The sequence below is a fragment of the Dasypus novemcinctus genome, chromosome 26 (genome assembly GCF_030445035.2).
Source record: "Dasypus novemcinctus isolate mDasNov1 chromosome 26, mDasNov1.1.hap2, whole genome shotgun sequence".
NCBI lineage: Eukaryota > Metazoa > Chordata > Mammalia > Cingulata > Dasypodidae > Dasypus > Dasypus novemcinctus.
Genome location: NC_080698.1, coordinates 19,250,915 through 19,274,560, shown reverse-complemented (window position 1 = coordinate 19,274,560; position 23,646 = coordinate 19,250,915). Strand labels below are relative to the sequence as shown.

At 45.0% G+C, this 23,646-nt stretch overlaps 1 protein-coding gene across 4 annotated transcripts in view; it reads right to left on the bottom strand.

Annotated features, from left to right (window-relative positions):
* Positions 1-23,646, bottom strand: part of ABHD6 (abhydrolase domain containing 6, acylglycerol lipase) — a 44,154-nt gene that overhangs the window by 5,551 nt on the left and 14,957 nt on the right. For all 4 annotated transcript variants that reach the window (XM_012522287.3, XM_012522289.2, XM_058288872.1 and 1 more), the window contains 7 exons: positions 19,578-19,720; positions 10,121-10,277; positions 8,232-8,345; positions 6,958-7,090; positions 4,252-4,409; positions 2,985-3,039; positions 2,699-2,799 (listed from right to left, as the gene is read on the bottom strand). In XM_012522287.3, the coding sequence (XP_012377741.1) occupies positions 2,699-2,799; positions 2,985-3,039; positions 4,252-4,409; positions 6,958-7,090; positions 8,232-8,345; positions 10,121-10,277; positions 19,578-19,696 (837 nt within the window). In that variant the 5' untranslated portion in view covers positions 19,697-19,720. The remainder of the gene's footprint in view (positions 1-2,698; positions 2,800-2,984; positions 3,040-4,251; positions 4,410-6,957; positions 7,091-8,231; positions 8,346-10,120; positions 10,278-19,577; positions 19,721-23,646) is intronic.

Below are 23,646 nucleotides of genomic sequence, written 5' to 3'. Positions count from 1 at the left end.
TTGACAATATTCTCTCATAGTTTGTAACAAACATCTTGTGACAATGCAAGGTGTCGGTGGAGGGTTGATGTATGGGACCCCTGTATGATGTTAGGCATGTTTGCTTTGTGGGTTCACAACTTTTATTACACACTTAACTGTTCGTGTATGTTCAGATATGATATGATATAAAGATAGTAATAATAGGGGGGGTTGGGGGAAAATACTTTGGATAGTAGTAATATTTTGACAATGCTCTTTAATCAGTTAAAAAGGTTTAACAATACAAGGTGTTGGTGGTAGGGTGAGTTATGAGAGTCCTGTATGATGTTATATATGTTTGTTTTATAAGTTCACAACTATTACTATATACTTATTGTTTATGTATGTTTATATATAAGTGATGTATGTCAATAAATTAATTTTTTTAAAAAAGGAAAAAAAAGAATGAAGTAAAAGGCTGTCTCAGACAAGAACCCAGGGAGGCTAAACTGGGGGTGTGGGGGGGTGGAGTGGCGTTCATTAAGGGGCAGGACATCTGCAGGGTTTCAAAGTGGCTCCCCACAGACTGCTTATTAGCTGCAAGGGGAGAAATAGCAACTCTACAGTGAAGAATCAGACAACACCTCAACGGTTTGATCAAAACCGACATCACCAGTGAGGAGCAGCAGGACTGTGCATGCCTGCGGGTGTAATTCCTTATCCCTCAGGAGATGTTCTGGTCAGGGATAAAGAACCTGGCTTAATTCACGAGGAAAGAGCACACTCAAACTGAGGAAACTTCTATAAAATCACTGGCCAAAGATGCCAATGTCATGAAGGACCAAGACAGCCTGAGGGACCACGTCTTACTAAAGGGTCCAAAGAGCCTGAATACCTGCTCCGGGACCCTGGATTGGCTCCTGGTTGGGGCAGGAGGAGGAGTGGGGAGAGGATGCCACGTTCGACGTTATTGAAACAAACGATGCAATTAGAACATGGCCTGTAGGTCGGCGTTAAACTTCCTGAATGTGTCAGTGTGCTAGGGCCATGTGGGAGAATATTCCTGTTCAACATAAATACACTTGAAGTATTAGGAGCAAAGGGGCGTAAAGCCAGCAGCCCACTCCCACTGGTCCAAAAGTAAGTATTTCTAGATAGACGCACATGCTAAAGCCAATGTGTCAAAATGTTGAAAACTAGTAATAAGTAAAATATGGCAAACACATTCCATGGAACACACAACAATAAAAAAGAATCCGCTTTTTATATATGCAGCAGCGTCGCTGAACCTCAGACATTACGCTGAATGAAAGAAGCCAGATACGAAGACTGTACACTGTATGACAAAGTCAGAGGAGAGTTCTAGAAAAGGCAAAACTATAGAAACAGAAAACAGAATAGTGGTTGCATGGGGCTGGGTGGAAGTGGTGCCTGACTACAGATGGGCAAAAGGTGACAGAAGTGTTCTACAATTGGGTTGTGGTGACAGTGGTACAACTGGGTGAATTTTATGGTTTGTAAATTATACCTCAATAAAATGAATTTGGGTAGAGGGTATATGGAAGGACTCTGTATTCTTACAATTTTTAAGTCTGTAATTATTTCAAAATACAAAATTTAAAAAAAATAGAATGAGCATCTATGTATGGGCTGATATGGTTTCCAAGATGAACATTTTTTAAATGGATAAAGTAACGTGCGAAACAGTGTATGCAGCCTGCTGGAGAAATGTATATATGTGCATATCTGCACAGACGTGCACTTAGAATAGGGGCGGCTGACTCTGGCCCAGCGCCTGCCTCGGACCCCAGCTACACTTGCTTTGCCTGCACTGTCTGTGGCTGCTGTCATGCTATGGCGCAGAATCGAGTAGCTACAACAACCACCACATGCCCCTCCAAGCTGAAAACACTTAGTACCTGGCCCTTTCCAGAAAACATTTGCCAACCCCTAGGACAGAGAATTTAAGAAAAATACGCAACATGGTAAGAGTTACCTCAAGGAGAAAGGATTTGCAGGAAATGGACTTGGCCCAGTGGTTAGGGCGTCCATCTACCACATGGGAGGTCTGCAGTTCAAACCCTGGGCCTCCTTGACCCGTGTGGAGCTGGCCCATGCGCAGTGCTGATGCGTGCAGGGAGTGCCCTGCCATGCAGGGGTGTCCCCCACGTAGGGAAGCCCCATGCGCAAGGAGTGCACCCTGTAAGGAGAGCCGCCCAGTGCGAAAGAATGTGCAGCCTGCCCAGGAATGGCGTTGCCCACACTTCCCGTGCTGCTGATGACAACAGAAGCGGACAAAGAAACAAGACGCAGCGAAATAGACACAGAGAACAGACAACCAGGGGAGGGGGGGATTTAAATAAATAAATAAATCTTTAAAAAAAAAAAAAAGAAAAGAAAGGATTTGGGATCTCGGATGTGAAGGAGACCACATTTTCATTATAAACCCTTTTGTACTCTGTTGATTTTTTGTGCTATATGACCATGTAACTTGAATTAACATAATTTTGAAAATGCTTTAAAACGGTCTTTTGTTTTAAAAGACCAAGTTTGTTGCTCTCAATTCCCAGAACTCTGCTCCCCATAAACACTGGCACCTGCCATGGGCTTATTCCACCTGTGGAATAAGCCTATGGAAACAGAAATCAGGCAGCGAGTCTCAAGCCGTACATGACCACTGCCTCTTCCTCCGAGGCCTGCGGAACTAGCACTGGCAGCCAGGGGCCGGGTGAAATACCTGGTCTTGTTTCCCCCAGATGATCTGCGTCGGCACCTTGATCTTGTCCATGTGCTGATGGAGATAGTATCTCGACTTCTCATTGACGAGTTCTAGAAACACTTTTCAGAAAAGGAAGACAATGTGAGTGCACACTGGGCCGTGCCTGGGGGCTCCACTGTGGAGGACAGGGACAGTCAAGTCCAGGTCACCATTTTCTCTCTTTAGGGGCCCAAGAAAACATGGGCAGTTGCAGAAATTTGGGAAATAACAGCTCGCCACCCACAAAGGCTGACCTGTAACTTACACTTTCGGTAGAAGCTGTTATGCGGGATGCGGACATCAACGAGGCCTTGCAAGATCTAAGAATAAATAACCCAGAGTGAGAAAGCAAGGGAAGACCCATTTCCTCGGCCTCTCGAGCTCCAGAACAAGGAATGGAAATAAAGTCGAGCGACGCATTGCGTGGTGAAGGTTTTTAGGGCTTGCTTCTCCTAAAATTCCCATTTCATATAATACAATGCAACTGGGAGTTAAGTTCGTAAGAGGCTTCTTTTTTTTTTTTTTCTTTTAAAAAAGGAAGGAACTTGGATAACGTTGTGAAGCCAAAGGCCTCCTACAGCATATCCCAAACACCTGAGATGGCCTAACAGTCCCTTCCTTGTGAGAAATTCTGTTTAGCCTAAGACACAAGCAGGCGGAAAAGAAATAATTATTTAGTAATATCCAAATGCAGAAAAGGTCCATTGGAAAAAAAAAATTAAACCACTGGGGATGATGGGCCTCTTAAGCAGTGAGGAAATGAACCACTGAGGAAATTCTGGGAAGCGCTCTGCCGTCCCGTTGATCGCCTGAGCTCCCTGCCTTCCCTGCGGAGCCTGGTGCAGGCTGCACTAATGTGGGCAGGCCGATCTCCCAGGGCGGGGGTTCCTGGCCCCCAGAGGTGGCTGAGACCACAAGGTGCACCCCCTCTCCCTCCTGCCCTCAGGCCCTCGAGGTGAAATACAGGGCTCACATTCGGCAGCCATCAGTCTTCCCAACTCCCTGCGAGGGGTCTGAACCCCTGAAATGCACTGGCTGAAGCGGGGGAGACACAGCCACAGCTAGACCGAGCCCACGGGCTCACCCAGTTCCGGAAGTGGATGCCTAAAGGTGAGGCCAACGGCACCAGCCAGCGTCTGTGTTCCCCCAGCCAGCTCTCCATTTTGCAGACACACATCTATCCCTCTTGCCACCTCCTTCCAGCGACTTGAACTTGCCTTTGCTTTTTCCCCTTCTGCAAGCCCTGCCCTCAAAGAGCACATCACAGCTTCCTCCACCCCCCTGCTTTCAAGCATTCCCTCTATAAGACTTAGGACTATTTGTTTACTTGTTCCCAGGGTCCTTCTCTGTCTTATCTTATTCATCACCTGGCCCAGCTTGGTACCTGATGGATGAATAATGAATAAATGAGTACACGGAGTCAGCGAGCAGATTGAGGAGGGAATGAAAGAAGGGAGCTGGCACTTGCCACCTGAACCAGCCCCTCTGGCCTTTGGCCGCTGGCTGGCGCATCGCTGCCAAGACCATGTTACCTGCTGGGGCACCTTGAAGCGGACATAGGAGCACAGCTGGAGCATTTCACTCATCTCTTCGGGGGTGGACGGGATCAAGGGAATCTTGCCCGTGGTGTCCGAGTCCTGCAGTGCTTTGATCTGCTGCACAAATTGATTATCAGTTGCGTACTCCAGACCTGTGGATTTAAACCCAAGCGGCGTGGCGGTTATCCACTTTCTTACCAACCCCCCTTTTACGGAGGGAACTCCCAGTACCAGCCCAAAGCTAATATAGTTCAAGTTTCTTCCATCAAAAAAAATAAAAAATAAAAAATCAGTACTGCCATCATTGCTCAATGTCAAAACCACACTCTGAGAAACACAGAAAAAGACCTTCCAGATGTTTTAGTTTAAATGTTCAAACTGCTCCATGGCCCAGCAGCGGCAGCATCACACGGGCAGCTCACAAGAAATGCGGAGTCTCCGCGCCTGCCTGGGCCTCTAAATCAGAACCTGCATTTTCACAAGATGCCCAGGGATTCACAGGAACATTAGCGTATAAGAAGCCTGTTCTCAGAGACATCTTCTCTCGCTTGAGCCTGCTCCCATCTGTGGCATCAAGGGGAGATGTCAGGAAATCCACGATGGAGAGAGAGGGCTGGCTGACTGACTCCCTTCCCTTGACCTGGACCCAAGTGGTAATCTTATTTGTGGGGGTCAATGGACAGAGCCTGGGGGGTGCGAGCTGTCCCCCGTGTCGGGGCAGCAGCACTATGCCCTCTAAATGGTCCCTTCTCCAGGAGAGTGTCAGACGGTGCCGTGTGGAAACTCTGGGAGTGTCCATTGATTTCCTATCACCTTAGAGCACGACACTAGACAGTCCACGGAAGCTGATGTCAGACGTGAGGGCAAAACTAATTTTCACTTCTAACACTGGGCAAACGTCTAGGTGTTTCATTTAGCTGAAAAGATAGATTGCAGAAGGAAAGGCTGTGGCATCAGTAACATTAGGCATGCTACAGAAATCCCTATTTTATAAATCTCCCATATCCAGCAACCCCTTTAAATATAACCTAGCGTGTGTGAGGCTTTTACCATGCCATGGAGCAGATTACATGATCTGTGTTCTTTCTCTTTAAAAAATAATCCTAGGCTAAATGCAGCATGGCATTCTGGACTGATCATGGAACAGGAAAACGGATATCAGTTTAAAAACCAGTGAAATCCCAATGGAGTCTGGAGTTTAGTAATCATAAAGTATCAGTGTTGGTTTCTCAACTGTGGCAAATGTACTGCAGTGAGAAGTTAAAAATGGGGGTAACTGACTGAGGAGTAGATGGGATTCTCTATACAATCTTGTAATTCTTCTGTAAATTTAAGATTATTTCAAAATGAAAATTGTATATATATATTAAAAAAACTAAGCAGGATGTAAGTCTGCACTTTCTATACTTTTTCACTTTCACATAAAAACAATTTAAAATTTCCAATTCAAACTCGGGTGCAAACTCTTCTCCCAGCAAAGGAACAAATACTCAAATGAGACAATTAGATCTTCCATTAGTGATTTAAAAGCTAATAGCTTTCCATAGGGCTTGTTCCTTCGGTTCTCAAACTTTATTATTAAAAGACCAAATGATTTTGGACATGGCGCTTGGGAAAAGGAGAAGAGAAAATCCCTTGGGGGTTTGTCTTCAATTTCAGTGTCTTTAACAGTCCTGAAAACTATTAACATTCAGAGTAGCAGAAGGATTTTAAAGGCCCATTTAGTCAAGTTTTAGTAAAAGCCGTGAGTGCCCAATTCATGGCTCAGTTCTAGTTGAATCATATAAAGGAGGCAGTGGACATGAGTCATATCAAGGAGATGGTAAATATAAAAGGACTTCAAAAAAAAGAGCCAGAGCTGCAGTTCTGGAGTCAGACGGCCTGGGATTGGCTCCTACTGTGACCTGGCGCTATGGTAATCTCTTCGTGCATCCATGTTCCCATCTATAAAAATGGACATGATATCCGGATTGGGAGTAATTACATATGTAAAGTCACTGCAAGGTGTACTTAAAATCTGGACAATTTACCATGTATAAATCATACCCCAGTAAAGTACCGAAGAGAGAGGAAGAGAGAGGGAAGGAGAGAGAAAAATAAACTATGATTTTCTCTCTGATACATTATAAACCCATACTTGAAGATGTATGGAAGAAAAATGAATTTTAAAACATCAAACTTCAGATGGTAATTTCTGGAGACATGTTACAGTTGAATGACATGTACATATATAAGAACAGAGAAACTAAAGCTTGTTGTTGTTTTTTAAAAAGATATGTTGTAATGAATAAAGTCTTCTGCGTTTCCAGCAAAAAAGGGGGACAGGCATAATAACAGTACCTTCATCTCATTAGCATACTGCAAAAACCAAATCTACATCAAGAGTTCACCTCATGAGAGCCCAGGAAATATTGGGTGTTATCACTATATTTCAAAGTGTTACAAAGCACTACACATATTTTAATTAACCACCTCAAATTCTTTGTGGAACAAGGCTGGCTCTGTATTTTAAAAGTCAGAATAGTGATGTTACTGTTATACGGCTATCGTTCAGTTATCATTATTAGTAAAGCATTGCATCTCTCTAAAGCACACACCAGGAAGATGATGCTGGAGAAATCATCACAGTGGACTCTGGCTACTTGTTAAACCCCACTGTGCTCAAGTCACTCACAGGGATGTGTCAGCCGTGTGACTCACCAGCAGGGCACACAAGAGACAGGCTGCAGATGTCTGATGGGTAGTAAGCAGCATACACCCCAGCCACGTGGCCGCCCATGGAGGTGCCTACCAGGTGGAAGGGCCTTTTGTTCAGCTTGAGGCATTCTACGAACTAGGAAAGGAAAAGAGAGGGAGGCTTGGTTACGTGGGTATAGACTAGTTATCACAGTGTAGAAAACCCCTGTACTTCTTATGGTGACAACTGAAAAGGGCTATTGATGAAAGCAAATCTGCAACTCTACTGGATTCATTATTAAGATGCGCCCCGTGGTATACACGTACTTTTCTATACTTGGCACAAGTGATAAAGGGGTCGTTTTTATGTATAAAACCCACAAGGATTCTCCTAATTCATGAACCAGAAAACTTTTCTATTAGGAAAGAATAAATATTTTAAACTTTGATCTGTTGCAACTATATAAACAAATAAGTGTGGTTGTATAGCCCTTTCCATGCTTCCACTTATCCATTCACATAACCATCTACCTACCTATCTGTCCATACAACCAACCATCCAATCATCCAAGAAATTTTATCAGATATCATGGACTATGACCAGGTGCTGAAAATACAGCAAAAAGCCAAAGAGACAGGGTCCCTGATCTCATTAGAATACATAGTTTAGTGGGGGAAGCAGTCAAATTTGGGGGAGAAATGGGTGTAGTTCTGTGGCTGAACACCTGCTTCCCATACACGAGGTCCTGGGTTCAATCCCCAATGCCTCCTAAAAACAACAACAACAACAACAAAAACATATATATATAAAATAAATTTTCTTCATTTGGGGATAATCCAGTGTCACCTTGAAACTTATGGGCTACTAAATTCCAAAATGGCACATGAGCCCATCACCTTGAAAGCCCAGCCAGAGGGTGCTGGAAATAGATGCTAAAATAACACAAAATGCAGACAGCACCTTTCCCATCCTCCACAACCAGGCCAAGGGGTTATTACTGGCATCATGCAGCAAAAAGCAGAAAAATAGACTCCCAGAGAAGAAAATGGTCTTAAGGAATCCCAATGTCCCTTTTTCAAAGGGCTGAGAAAATGCTCCGATTGTATTTCTTTAGAAATGCCTATAAGAGGCTTAGAGGAGGATTGTCTGCCTGGCCTCCACTGCTGACAAGGGTTTTATCTGGTTGGCTGGTTGCAGACAATGCACTGGGGACTGGCCACGAGTCAGCATGGAACGCTCTTGCATAAATGGTGGGCAAGACCCAGTCTGGACAATTTGGGTGGAGCCCCCTGCTCACCTGGTGTATCCTCTTGACTTGCCCATCTATGGACAGGTCATCCATGGAGGAGCGGGTGGTGCCCTCATGTCCTGGCATGTCCACGCAGACCAAGTGCAGGTTCTTTGGAAGGAACTGAGGCCACACAGGCCCAAAGAGTTAGTATGTGATGGGCAGAGCGTGCCTGCCCTCCTTTCCAGGAAGGATGCTCCCACCTACCACATGAGCTCAACAGCCATTCCTGAGGATATACAAGCTTGGGCCACCAATGTTTTACCCAAAGAACACAGGCTGGGAATAAGCATTGCCAGCAGCCTCAGGGGAAGCAGAGGGTCCTAAAGGCTAACACACAGATGGACCGGTGAGGGGAGGTGACCAGGAAAGGGGTGGACAAAGGTCAGAGTACCAGGCTTGAGTGCCTGGATTCTTCTTGACACTGGCTGGCAGATACTAACTCCTGCTCTTCCTTTCCTCACTCTTTCCCCACTTACTGCAGTCACTTACTGCAGAAGGATGGCTCTGCTCTCCTAGGGCCCTGGCCAGCTCCCGAGCCAGCAGGAGAAACGCTGTCCCTAAAGACCACGTCTGGGTGCCCTTTCAACTTCTGTGTTGTTTTATAAGGCTTGTTAAGGTCTAGTTCCTGGGGTAATTATTATCCTAAAACACCTTCTTCCGTTTAGACATGTACCACTGTCAACCAGGAAACTGAGAAACATCAGTTACCAACAAACAGATGTCTAGTTACACAAAGGAAGCGTGGGCCGCTTATCGGAGGTGGGGACAGGAAGCGAGAGGCTCCCTAAGGCTGGGGGTGGCTGACCTCGTGGTGCATCTTGGCAATAAGAACACAAGGAGCCGGAGGGTGGGTGAGCCTGTTCCTCCAGCTGTACAGCCCATCACTGGGATCATTCGGGTGTGGTCCCACCTGAGCTGGGAGCCTGTGACACTGCCCTTCCCCGCCTCTTCCAGCCCTGGTTTCACCAGCTCGTCACTCTTACCACGTTAGGCAATGAGACAACCCCCAATCAGCCAGGATGAAAAATGAGCGGTTTGGCAAACTATCCCAGAGAGCTGACAAACCAAGAGCATTTCTCTTAATGACTTAGGAAAAAAGTGAAACAGAAGCAGCAGAAATAGGAGAAGGGAAGTAGGAGAAAAAGGAGGGGAAGGAAGAAGAGAAACTTGAAGAACAAAAGAAGAAATTATTTTTAAAAAAATCTAATCTTGGTAACTCATGGCAGTTCTGAGATGAAGCTGAGGGTCAGGGACCATGCCCGAGAAACAGTCACCAGGTGAAGGATCTAACAAATCACATTCCATGAAAACATTTTTGTCTGATAAAAGAACGTGAATCCTATATCCCATTAGTTTTAAGATGACTCGAGGGCGGTGGACTTGGCCCAGTGGTTAGGGCGTCCGTCTGCCACATGGGAGGTCCACGGTTCAAACCCCGGGCCTCCTTGGCCCGTGTGGAGCTGGCCCATGCGCAGTGCTGATGAGCGCAAAGAGTGCCCTGCCACGCAGGGGTGTCCCCCATGTAGGGGAGCCCCATGCACAGGGAGGGCGCCCCGTAAGGAGAGCCACCCTGCCCGAAAAAAAGTGCAGCCTGCTCAGGAATGGCACCGCACACACGGAGAGCTGACACAACAAGATGACGCAACAAAAAGAAACACAGATTCCCGTGCCGCTGACAACAACAAATGGACAAAGAAGAACACGCAGCAAATGGACACAGAGAACAGACAACCGAAGAGAGAAATAAAATAAATAAATAAACCTCTCTCTCTAAAAAAAAAAAAGATGACTTGAGCCACATTTCTGAGTTCCCTTTGCTTTCTGCCATTGCTGATGACATCGTGTCCACCTGACTGAGCGACAACCTCTTGAGAGAGAAGAATCTAGAATCGCACCTTGACCACACTGAGCCACATATCCTTGTGGGCGGAGAATCCGTGCAGCATGAGGATGGAGGGCTTGTGCCCAGGCCTGCCGCGGAAGGAATAACAGAACTGATAGTCTCCATGGTGAACATAGCGGACCTGCATGCCCAGCGTCCTCCGCCAATACCTAGGGAGGAAAAGAACGGCAACTCGAGATCAGGAGGCTCCAGGCGAGCGGCTTCAAAGACACAGGTCGTCTCTATAAGGCTTTCTTGGTAGTAAAACAAACACTTCTCCCAGCCCTTGTACATCCCTGGAGTCCCCAGAACTTCACCCTGAAGGAGCACTAAGACAGACCATTCCCAAAAGCACATTTTATTTATCACTCTACCTAGAGAGGGAAAAAGGAGTGTTTCCTCAAGAAGCATCTCACATGTAATAAGCTTTTGTGAATATACACTTCTAGAGTTTTGGAGACTTGTTTCTTGAGAACTCTCTGTGTTGGTCCTTTGGCTTTATTCCTGACAACATATGGCAGCTCTTTAAAAGCTCAGCTTCTGTTGGTTACATAAGACTTGGCAGAGTTTGAGTTTGGCCCAGAATCGATTTCAATGTGAAATTACCATCTAAACAAATTGAACTCTCTGCATGAAGAATCTCTCCCAGATGAAAGGTAAATTAATTCAATCAGAGATTCACTTTGTGATGTACTTTGCATCAAAGAAGTAGCCAAGTCTTGTAAATGCAAAAGCAAATAACCTCAACTGACCAGTTTTAACCCTGGATGGGATGAAGAGAATCAGAATATCTATTCGTATTTACCTGTATCTGTACATAAACTAGGGAAGTATATACAAGACGCAATGAAAATGAACATGGGGAGGAGGTGGGGAGTTGGCGGGAAGCAGATAGAGGGGTGACAGTGGTAGAAGACTTGTGCTGTGTTCCTTTTAATAAGGAACTGTATTACCTACTGGTTGAGGATTGAATTGTGTCCCCCACAAAAGGCATGTTCAGGTGCCAACCCTAGGTCCTCTGGGAACCCATTTGTAAACAGGACCTTTGAAGGTGGTATTAGCTGGGGAGAGGATGTGGCTCAAGCAGTTGAGCACCTGCTTCCCACGTGGGAGGTCCTGGGTTCGGTTTCCCACATCTCCTAAGAACAAAAACCAAAAAAAAAAAAAAAACAAAACAACAAGCAAACAAATGAAAAACCCAACTCAGGGGAGCTAATGTGGCTCCGTGGTTGAGCACTGGCTTCCCACTAACAAGGTCCCGGGTTTAATCCCCAGCCCTGGGACCTCAAAAAAAAAAAGATGTGATTAGTTAAGGGGTGCCCAAACTGAATGAGGGTGGGCCTTAATCCAATACAGTTTACATCCTTATGAGCCAAGGAAATCTGACATGGAAGGGAAGCCACAGAGAGCAGCCAGAAGCAAAGTCAACGGAACCCAGAAGGAAGACTCCGTTACGTGCATTGCCGTGTGACAGAAAGCCGAGGACCCAGGAGCCCTGGCAGCCAGCCTGGAACACCGCCGTCTTTGGGAGAAAGCATCGCCTAGCTGACGCCGTGGTGTGGCACTTCTCCTAGCCTGAAAACCATGAGCCAATAATTTCCATTATTTAAGCAACCCCCTGTATAGCTTTTCTTTTAGCATGGAAGAAACTAAAACGCTATTCAAAACATTAAAAATAAAATAAACTCCCTAGCTTAAAAGTTCTTCCTATGACAAAGCAAGCATACTTCAAAATTCTAAATCATGGCACCATAACGAGAGTTTGTTCATTCATTCAGATCCCAGCTCATTCATTTACTAGGTTTGTGTGTAAAAACCTTGATTTCTTTATCCATAATATGGGGAAATGGTGCATTCTGCTGATGATATGACAACGATTAAATGAGATAATCTCTGTATTAAGTTTTGTTTAGTGTCTGTCACATGATAAGTACTCAATACATGTAATTATCAGTATTATATAAAAAATATTCTATTCTTCAAAAACTGTTATTTGCTAAAATCCAAAGGCAAATAACAAACTGGGGGTAATATTTGCCATAGATTTGTATACTGAATATATAAAGCACTTTTACAAAATAGTATCTAAATCATACTAAAACCCAAATTCAACACTAGGCAAAACAAATGAAAAGATATAAGAGATATTAATGATTAACAAAACATAGGAAGCACATTCCACTTCACTAACAAATAAAGAAATGAATATCCAAACAAGATACCCTTTTTTATGGTCCTCTAAATTTAATTTAATTTAATCTAAAATAAAGGTGTTTATTTAACCAGTCATAAAGTTCAACCTTTCTAGAAAGCAATCTGGCATCAGGAGTCTTTAAAACCCTCATACCCTTTAATCCAGCAATTATATGTCCAGAAATAATCTGTGCCAAGGAAATAAATAGAAACTTTGGGGAAAAAATTATTTCCTAAGATGACCAAGATAGAATTTAAATTAAAAAAAAAAAATCAGTACTACCCAAAATGTCCATAAATAGAAAACTTGTCACATAAATTACAATATATCCGGACAATGAAATACTAAGATTTTGCTGTTATTAAAAAGAGAATTTTCAAAGAATATTGAACAACATGGGAAAATGTTAATGATCTTATGTCCAGTGAAAAACATAGGGCTCATTTTTTAAAATACTATTGATTCCAATTCTGTTAAAATTTTTTAAAGTATATATACACGAGGTGGTAGCAAAGGGATAGTGAGAATGAAATACCATCTTTACAAATAAAAGGACAAGCGCGTTTACAAGTCATTTATATTTTTTGTGTTAAATTTTTATAATCTTCGAAATCTCTACAACTCTAGCCCAAAGTACAGTATGTGATCAAAAAGTACCTTGCGGGAAAGGTGGGATTCGAGTGGGCACCTGGCTGGGCAGACTATTAGCTGGAGACAGTGGACGCAGCAGAGGCCAGGGGACTGACCAAACAGGACTTGAGCCGGGAGTGAAGGAAGGCAGGCCAGAGTACCAGGCTCGGGAACGCAAGGCCTCTCCCAAACCAGGCGGGTCTCTTCCATACTATTCAGTAGTTCTTATCTTTCATTAAAAAAATTAACCTACTTTTTCCAAGACCGCTTGAAAAGATGCAGCAATTCTTGGGGGGGGGGGGGGCGGTGCTATGGCACTGGGTAACAGATGACACTATTCATTCTAAAAATAAAAATAAAAACACAACCCCCAAACAAACAAAGCAAGAATGCCGTTCTTTGTTATAACTGGTATGTTTACTTGGAAAACTTTACCAAGGCTCTGAAAACAAGGAGCTGGAGAATTACTATGGTCAATGATTTCTATTGGTTCTCTCCATGAAAAAGTGGGAAGAGGACTCTAAGCATCCAGGCCAGCTCAAAGCGTGTGAAAGAACAATGGCCCAGATTCCAGATGGAAAAAGCATCTTCTTCGGTTTAAGGATAACAGAGAGTGGGTTACCTCCAATTCAGAACATTACAAAGACAGAGATGAGAAAAGAGCTGCAAGCTTACAGAACAGAAAAAGAGAGAACCTTTAAGCTGTGGTGAACCAAAGTCTCTGGAGCAAGATCTTTTACAGTCACACAATCTTGGTAAAAAGGCCAAATTCCTCCTGTTTCAGGGACAAAGGTCATAGAAGGCTCTACTGACCTAAACAGAGAAGCCAAAAAAAGGAACCTCGCTGGAGTTCCTCTTTGAGAAAGGCTTCCTGAGTTTGGCCCCTGGTTAACGATACTTTCTAAAGAAAAATGCTTTTACTTAAAAAAAAAATTGAGATTGAATTCACATACCATAAAACTCACTCTTTTAAAGGGTACAATTCAGTGGTTTTTAGTAGATCCACCAAGCTCTGCAGCATTCTCTGCTACCTAATTCTGGAATAGCTCAAAAAGAAACCTATACCCATTAGCAGTCCCGCCCCATTGCCTCCCCCCCCAGCCCCCGGCAAACACTCATCCACTTTTTGTCTCTAGGGATTTGCCTACTCTGAGCATTTCACATAAACGGGATCATATAACATGTGGCCTTTTGTGTCCGGTTTCTTTCACTTAGACTAGGTTTTTCAAGGTTCATCCAGGTCACAGCATGTACTTGCCCCATTTTGTGCCAACTTCACACTATCTTAATTTACTGACACTTTATAATTAGTCTTGTTAGCTGGTAGTGTAAATCATCTAGCTTTGTTCTCCTTCAAGATTGTCTTGCTTAATTGGCTCTTTGCTTTTCCTTACAAGTGGAAAAATCAGTTTATTAAATTCATCCAGAATGCCTGCTGGGATTTTAATCAGGTGTACATATGAATCTACAGATCATTGTGGGGAAACCTGACTTTGCTTGGATATTAAGTCTTCCAACCCACGAATACAGCATGTTCGTCCATTTATTTAGGTCTTTGAAATTTCTCTCATTAATGCTTTATAATTTTCTGGGTAGAGATATTCCACATTGTTCTTTAGATTTACTTTAGGTATTTCATACACTTTAGTTTCTCTTTTTTGGCAGGTACCACAGACTGAACCCAGGACCTCACACATGGGAAGCAGGTGCTCAACAACTAAGCTACATCTGCTCCCCCAGGATTTCATATTTTTTTATGCTATTGTAAAAATGGTTTCATTAAAATATTTCATTTTTACTTATTTGTTGCTAGTATATAGAAATGCAACTGATTTTTGTTTGTTGATCTTATTTTTGATAACCTTGCCAAATCCAATTATTCATTTTAAAAGATTGTCTATAGATTCTTTTGGACTTTCTAGGTACCTAATCGTGTCATCTGCAAACAATGTCAGTTTTATTTCTTCCTTTTTTTTTTTTTTTTTTTTTAAAGATTTATTTATTTATTTAATTTCCCCCCCTCCCTTGGTTGTCTGTTCTTGGTGTCTATTTGTTGCGTCTTGTTTGTCTGCTTTTTTTGTTTCTTTGTCCGCTTCTGTTGTCGTCAGCGGCACGGGAAGTGTGGGCGGCGCCATTCCTGGGCAGGCTACACTTTCTTTTCACGCTGGGCAGCTCTCCTTATGGGTGCACTCCTTGCACGTGGGGCTCCCCTACGCGGGGGACACCCTTGCGTGGCACGGCACTCCTTGCGCGCATCAGCACTGCGCATGGCCAGCTCCACACGGGTCAAGGAGGCCCGGGGTATGAACCGGGGACCTCCCATATGGTAGACGGATGCCCTAACCACTGGGCCAAAGTCCGTTTCCCTATTTCTTCCTTTGATTCTTTATTCCCTCTTATATTTATGACTTCTTATCTGGATTTCACTAGAGTTTCTTTGAATAAAGAGAAACCTTAGAAAATCTTTTCTGCCGTGATATTTCCATGACACCTGAGAAATCTGAGTTGCCCCTGATGTCACCCACAGTGACCATGGCACCCTGGCTGTGGCTCTCTGCTCCGATACAAGGCAGAGACTTTGGCACATCATGCAAGTCGTCTGCGTTGCTGTGGCAACAGGCTGGCCATGCTCCAGGGACGCTCGGTCCCAAGAGAGCTGCTCTGAAGACCGGCTGGGCCTGAGGGGGACACCTGTTTCCTGTTCTCTGAGGGGCTGAGAGGATCCCAGAGGGAAGTCGAGGAGAGCGAATGATGGGAGGTTTTCACCCGCCTTGGTAGGATCACGTGGCAGGGCAGAGTGGGGGAGCAGAGGGCGGGACTTGGGGTGTGGAGCTACCTTTGCCGCCTGCTGTTCCTGCTCATGGAGCAATCCCAGAAATTCACCTGACCCACCCAGCTCTACAGGGTGGCCCACTGCTCGTCGTGATGGACAGCTGAGCAAATGAAGGCCTTTGGAGAAGCAGTGGCTGAGGGTTGATTAAGCGACATAAGTGATTCAAGGAAAAGCTGCTCCATCTATGACAACTGCTGTGTAAATGGCACGTGCAGTGAGGAGATGTGGAGGAAACAAGCTGTGCAGGCTGGGGACGGGGTGGGGAAGAGTCATGGGGTTTCCTACTGCTCTCTGCGATGGCATCATGGGTTCAATTACTATAGCTACAATCTCTCATGTCACAATGCACCAGGCAGGACCCAAAAGGGATCCAGGATTTTCATTCTCCCAAACCAGCTGGGTTTTTTCTTGGCCTGCGTGCTTGAATTCACAAAATAAAGAGTATTGTGTTTGTCTTCCAACTGCAGCTCTGAGCTGGGTGACAGGCGATGGACGGGCTTTAAGGTGATATGCATCTAAATTGTTAATAAGGCACTGAGGCTCTGGCTGTGGGGCCTCTGTGATTTTGGTGGTATTATCTGTTAAGAAAAGTAAATGATTTTCTATGCAGCATTATTCACATTTGCTGAAAAATGAGGACATCGTGTGTCCATCGACAGGAGACAGGCTAAACAAAATGTGATATATGCGTACAGTGAAATATTATTCAGCCATAAAAAGGAATGCATTTCCGAACCTGTGTGACAACATGGATGAACCTTGAAGACATTATGCTAAGTGGATGAAGCTGGTCACGAAAGGATAAATATTGTATAATTCCATTTATATGAAATATCTAGAATAAGCAAATTCAGAGAGACAGTAGATTTGAGGTTACCAGAAGAGAAGTGGATAGAGACTGGGGAGTTATTGCTTAAAAGGAGTGGAGTTTTTGTTTAAGTTTTGGCAATGGATAGTGGTGATGGTAGCACAACATTATAAACGTAATTAATGCCACTGAGTTGTATACTTAGAAATGGTTAAAACAGCAAATTTTATGTGTCATACATATATATGACACACAAAATATAAATCACAATAAGAATAAAGGAAGGGAAGCGGTTGTGGCTCAACTGATAGAACGTCCGCCTACCATATGGAGGGTCCAGGGTTTGATACCCAGGGCCTCCTGACCCGTGTGGTGAGTGGGTCCACAGGCAGTGTTGCCTCATGCAAAGAGTGCAGTGCCACGCAGGGGTGTCCCCTGCGTAGGGGTGCCCCAGGCACAAGGAGAGCTGCCCCGCATGAAAAAAGCACAGCCCACCCAGGAGTGGTGCCACACACACAGAGAGCTGACACAGCAAGATGATGCAACAAAAAAAACAACAGTTTCCTGGTGTCGCATGACAAGAAGGCCAGCGGACAAAGAAGAACACACAGCGAGTGGACACAGAGAGCAGACAATGGGGGGAAGGGGAGAGAAATAAATAAAATAAATTAAAAAAATAAAATAAAAGAATAAAGGAACAGGATACTGATTTGTGCTACAGGAAAAAAAATCTTAAAAACTTGTTGTGTGTGAGAAGCCAGACACATAAAGTCACAGATTGTAGATTCCATTTACACGAAATATCCAGGGCCGGCGATCCCAGAAGGACATAAAGAACACTCAGCTGGGCTTGGGAGTGGGGTGGGAGTGACTGCTAACAGATACAGGGCTTCTTTCTGGGGAGACAGAAATGTTCTGGGCTTAGATACAGTGACTTTTATGTTATGAGACTTAACTCCATTTTTAAAAAGTGAATTTGCTAAGAAGCTCTTTTTCTTTTTTAAAAAGCAAATATAAACATTATTTTGACACTCCGACTCTGAAAACCTCAACCACCCAAGGAATGGGAGGTGGAGAGACTGCCACATGGGGGCTGCTCTCTGCACGTGGTGCCTGGACCTGGCCTTTATCTAATCACAGCCCTGTTGGCAGCCATATCCATGGTTACAGGCCGCAGCAGCGAAGTGCATTCTTGGCTTCAATTTGATAATAAAAATGGCCTTGGTGCATAGAGGCCCCCAGTGCCTCTGCAGAGCCTTGGCTCCAAAGCACGGAACTTCTACTGCCAAAGCCGCCCGGCAATGGGTGGGCGAGCAGCGAGTCTCGGCTTCGTCCATGCAGAGGTGGGTCCTGGGTGACCCTCTGAAGCAGTCACCACCCCAGAGGGAGAGAGAGGAAAAGTTCCCTTCCATTCAATTAGCTTTTTTTCAAGGATCAGAGCTTGGCTGGCAGGCGGAAAATTCCATGCTCTGGCGAAACAAAAGGGAGCCAGAAAGGAGGGCAGATAAAGGGCACATGCTGCAGCCTCCCTGGTTTTTCTTTCTGTGCCCAGAAGTTAGTTCTAACTTCCTGAAGTCCCAGTTAAATGTCGGCGTGTGAAATCTCGGCGTGCTTACATCTGGCACAGAGGAGCCTGGTCTCTCCCACCGTGGGATGAAGAGGGAGGAGTGATTTTACTTGGCAAAAGGTACATGGCACGAGAAGTCGCAAAGCAAATCATGAGAAAGTTACTCTTTTTTCAACTATTAGCCTGATTACATCAAGGAAAAAGGCACCCATTGGGGCTGCTATGTTACTGACACCTCTTATATATTTATTTTATTTTATTTATTTCTCTCCCCTTTCCCCCATTGTCTGCTCTCTGTGTCTATTCACTGTGAGTTCTTCTGCATCCACTTGTATTATCAGGTGGCACTGGGGATCTGCGTCTCTTTTTTGTTGTAGTGTCATCTTGCTGTGTCAGCTGTGTGTGTGTATATGTGCACGCACAGTGCCATTCCTGGGTGCACTATTCTTTTTTTCATGCAGGGCAGCTCTACTTGCAGGGTGCACATCTTGCGCATTGGGCACCCCTGTGTGGGGGCACCCCTGTGTGGGGGCACCCCTGTGTGGCAGGGCACGCCCTGTGCACGGCAGCACTGCACATGGGCCAGCTTACCACATGGGTCAGGAGGCCCTGGGGATCAAACCCTAGACCCTCTATATGGTAGACAGATGCTCTATCAGTTGAGCCATGTTGGCTTCCCTCTTATATTTTTTAACAAAGAGAAAGGAGACTGGGAGTCTTTGGTAGGCAACAGTATCTAGGCTAGAATTTAGTAACATGGTTTAATGTCACTGTGTTTATTTTCAATATTAATTTACTATTTAGGGCAAATAGGGCAAGCTTCCACTTAAGGTAGTAACATAAAGTTTCCTTTAAAAATAAACTGATTTAAGATTTAAAAAGCCAGTTGCTGTAAAGAAAATATAGACGGTAATAAAAGTATACATGTCTCTGGGAATGCAGATGGGGAGGAATCATGAAGGTGATACCAACAGTGACAGAAACTTGGGAAACTTCTTTTTCCTTCCCGTCACCTTACTAACCAACCTAAAACCATTAGTCCTGTCCTGTGCAGGCCATGTCAGGGGCCCTGGCTTCTAATTCATTTTTTAGTGTGTGCTACTGTACCTGTAAAGACATCAGTGGATCAGTACCTGCTGGTCAAGAAAAGAGTGAAGGAGACGGTACATGTGCATGACCCGTGCTTTAAGGCAGAGCCAGCAACTCTGGGCTCCCAGACAGACACTAGCAGTGCCTGGGAGAACTGACCTGGTGAGAAGCTAATTCTTCAGGAATACTTCCAAGATTCCAGAAAAGATGTGTGGCTTTCCCCTTTTCTGTGTGCTTGAGATGTTTCGCGGTAAAAAGTTGAACAAAAACAACAACAAAGGGCAAGTAGAGAAGACGGCAGTCTTGTGCTCCTCTTGAAACCTTCAGGTATAAAATGAAACCAACTTACCAATAGTAGATTCTTATCAGCGCCGAAGGCCACAGGAGAAAGGAGGCCACAAACGCCAGGATCGGGATGGCCAGCGTCCCACCCGCGATCACAAACATGTTCACCAGGTCAAGATCCATCTGCTCTTTAAGGCCGGCTGACACCTGCAGGGGCCAAAGAGGGCAATGGATTGAAGCTCCTTCCCCAGGGAAAAGGTGAAGAAGCAGAAGGGGAAAGAAAAGCAGACAGCCCCAGATGATGGTAAAGGTCAGGAGGAAACTAAAGCAAGCAAGTGCTGGAAAACCAACAGCCATGACAACTAAATGCAATAAGGGAAACTGAATGGATCCTGGATTTAAAAAATAGCTATGAAGTACATTGGCTGGCAAGCTTGCTCTGTAAAGGGCCAGATAATAATACCCTAGGCTTTGTGGGCCACTGGGTTTTTGTGGCAACTACTCAATCAGCTGTCCGAGGGAGAAAGCAGCATTAGACAATACATAATGAATGGGCATGATTGCATTCCTATAGAATTTTTTTAAAAGATTTATTTATTTCTGCCCCCCTCCTCTTTCCCCCCAGTTGTCTGCTCTCTGTGTCCATTCACTGTGTGTTCTTCTGTGTCTCCGCTTGTATTCTCATTAGGCAGCTCTGGGAACTGATCTGGAACTTTCCAGAGTGGGAAAGAGGCAATTACTCTCTTGTGCCAGCTCAACTTCCTGTTCTGCTACATCTTCTTATTTTCTCTCTTCTGTGTCTCTTGTTGCGTCATCTTGCTGAGCCAGCTCTCCACGTCGGCAGGCACTCCTGCACAGGGCAACATTCTCACGTGGGCCAGCACTCTGTATGGGCCAGCTGGCCCTCACCATAAGGCCCTGGGCATCAAACCCTGGACCTCCAATATGGTATATTGGAACTCAATTGGTTGAGCCACATCTGTTTTCCCCTAAAGAATTTTATTCACAAAAACAGGCTGCAGTTCAAATTTGGTCCACAGGCTGTAATTTCCAACACCCAATATGGCACATCAACCCCGTCAAACAGGCAAAGTGAGTGTTTTATTTCCTGTTTTACAGGCTAAGGAGACTGAGGCTCAAAGCGGGTAAGTAACTGGCCCAGTAGAGGCATGACTACACAACAGGTTTCTGACTCAGACCCAGTGCCCTTTCCCCTAAGCTCCACTTTGCCTAAAGTTTTTTCACATTGTCTTTTCTCAGTTTTTGTCACTTCGCTGTCAAGTACCCATACCCATCATCCCTATTTCTCCACCAAAGACGTGACATCTCCATTTAGATAGTTTGTCACGTGCAAGGGCTTTGACCAAAGAAGCCCCTCACAGGCTAGAGGGGAAGTAGAGGCAGCTTAGATGGTTCCTTTCAGTTACATGCACCCTCTGTCGGGTCCAGTCCTTAGTCTACAGTGCTGAAAGCTGCTGCTTTTCCAGGGCCACAAATGCTTTCTTTATTTCTTTTTTTTTTAAAGATTTATTTATTTAATCCCCCCCCCTCCCCTGGTTGTCTGTTCTTGGTGTCTATTTGCTGCGTCTTGTTTCTTTGTCTGCTTTTGTTTCTTTGTCCGCTTCTGTTGTCGTCAGCGGCACAGGAAGTGTGGGCGGCGCCATTCCTGGGCAGGCTGCTCTTTCTTTTCACGCTGGGCGGCTTTCCTCACGGGCGCACTCCTTGCGCGTGGGGCTCCCCCACGCAGGGGACACCCTTGCGTGGCACGGCACTCCTTGCGCGCATCAGCGCTGCGCATGGCCAGCTCCACACGGGTCAAGGAGGCCCGGGGTTTGAACCGCGGACCTCCCATATGGTAGACGGACGCCCTAACCACTGGGCCAAAGTCCGTTTTCCCTTTATTTCTGATTCAACTGCCCTCCCAGGCTCCCAGGCACTGTACGCCCTTTTCCAGCACATTTAAATCATTGGCCTGTTTCCCCTTCCAGCACAAGCACTCCCTGAGGACAGGGACAATCTGTTAAGTTCTTTCTGCAAAGGATACAGAAGAGGTGCAAATGAATTGACGAAAAGCAAAGTTACAAAATGGACCCAATCTTGCTTCATTTTGTTTTAGGGTCAACCACTGCCAGTGATGCTGTAAGAGACCTGATGTTTCCTCTCTTTCGGTAATTACAAAACTCCCTGGAGGAGTCGCCTATTTAATGCTGGGTACAGTTTATGCTGTTAAAAGGCCTCAAAGTCAAGGGGTGAGCAAACTAACCATGGAGTAAGGGGAGTCTGCAAATCTGTTTGAATACCATAGGTTGCAAATGACCTGTTGAAGATGGGAACTATCAGCTGCAGAGGACTTTTCTTTTCTTTTTTTTATTCTCTCAGGGGATTTTTCCATATCACACCAAGTCCTTGAAAACTTCTGAATTCCTGAGCTGCAGGAAATTAACTACAGTGTGCTCCTTTGGACTAGGAATTAGAACATTTTATGCCCAAAGCCTTATATATCTTAGTCTCTGACACTGGAGATGGTGCCTCTGAATGAATGATTTGACTGCATGACTGTGGTGCCTTCCATGGATGCCAGCTGGTTTGCGAGGAAGGTTTCATCTGGCCCCATTTTCCATTTAACTGTAGAATAAAGTCTTCAATAAGGAACTTTTATAGGGCCTGGTCAATTTAACAAACCTTGGACTTATTACAGAGAACCCTGACACTTTCCCTGACAAGGTCAAATAAAATCAGACCTTGGTTGGAGAAAATGCAGTACTTCCTGAGTTTTCTATACAGAGGGGACAATTACGCCTATCTCTGCAATAGCCTTTATTTTACAAAGCACTTGCCCCAGCTTTCCTAAAGGCAGGCAGCTCCCCTGCCCCTGCTGGGGTTTATTTATAGAATATTTTAGTGTCTGAGGGGGAGGCCGGAGACAGAAAAACTGAAGCCTTGGGAGCCAGTAGCCCATCAGTGACCCACAATCAACTAAGGGGTATAATGTGGCGTTTCGCAAGCATGGGCCCTTACAACTGATGGTTTACAGGACAACTTTAGGGACTATGAGAATACTAAATAACGCTATGGACATACAGTTTAGATAACACACATACATACTGAGCAACTTAATTCCTTTTCTTTTTTTTTCAGTCTCGCTTAGGTCAAAGAAAAGCTCTCAGTACAGGGCTGTGAAAGAGTTCTGTAACCCTTGAGCCTTCTGTAGGCAACATTACTTAGCTATTCAAAAACATTGTATCTTTGTATATATTCTTTCCTTTTTTTTTAGGAGCTACCGGAGATTGAACCCAGGACTTCTACATGGGAGGCAGGCACTCAACTTACTGAGCTACATCTGCTCCCAAATGAGAGTTGGTTTTTTCGTTTTGTTTGTTTTGTTTTTAGGAGGTACCAGGTATCAAACCTGGAACCTAATACCTGGGAAGCAGGCACTCAACCACTTGAGCTACATTCGCTCGCCCAAAGAAGGTGTCAATTTAAAGAAAGATGTTAAGTAATTAAATGTCAAGCATATGGACCTGGCGAAAACTGTGACGGTCATACGTGAACAGCTGCCACTGGAGGGCTGCACTAGCCTGACATAGGTGCACCGGGGTGGAGGGGGCGGGGAGCCGTTCCAGCTGGCGCACTCCCTCCTCTGCACACCAGCTGCAAGACCTTGGATTCCTCCTCTAGGAAATGAGAACATTCAACCAAATCATCTCTTCTGTCCTTTCCTACGCTGGTGACTTAAAGCCTTCCTGAAATAATGCCCAGCAATGAAAGGGTAGGATCTGGCTTGCCCCATGAACACAATGTTCTGTTTTCCTAGAACCTAAAACAGTGCCAGGTAAATATGTGGTGCTTATTAATGTTTACTGCCTGAATAAACGAGGTGTGGGGGGAAGGGAGCCCCACACCGTACTTATCTATTGTGCAAAGAGAGGCACCGCAGGATTAAAGTGAGGGATTTTCGGGGCCCTACAGCACAGGACGCAGCAAGGTAATGTCGGGAAGGAGAGGCGGCCCTTGTGAAGCGTGGGAGGGCAACACACTCGCAGATCCTGGGCTGCGCCTGCCCCAGCCTCCCCCGGCACACGGAATGAACGCTGTGCATTTGGCGCCCTTAATGCTGAGCACCGGGGCAA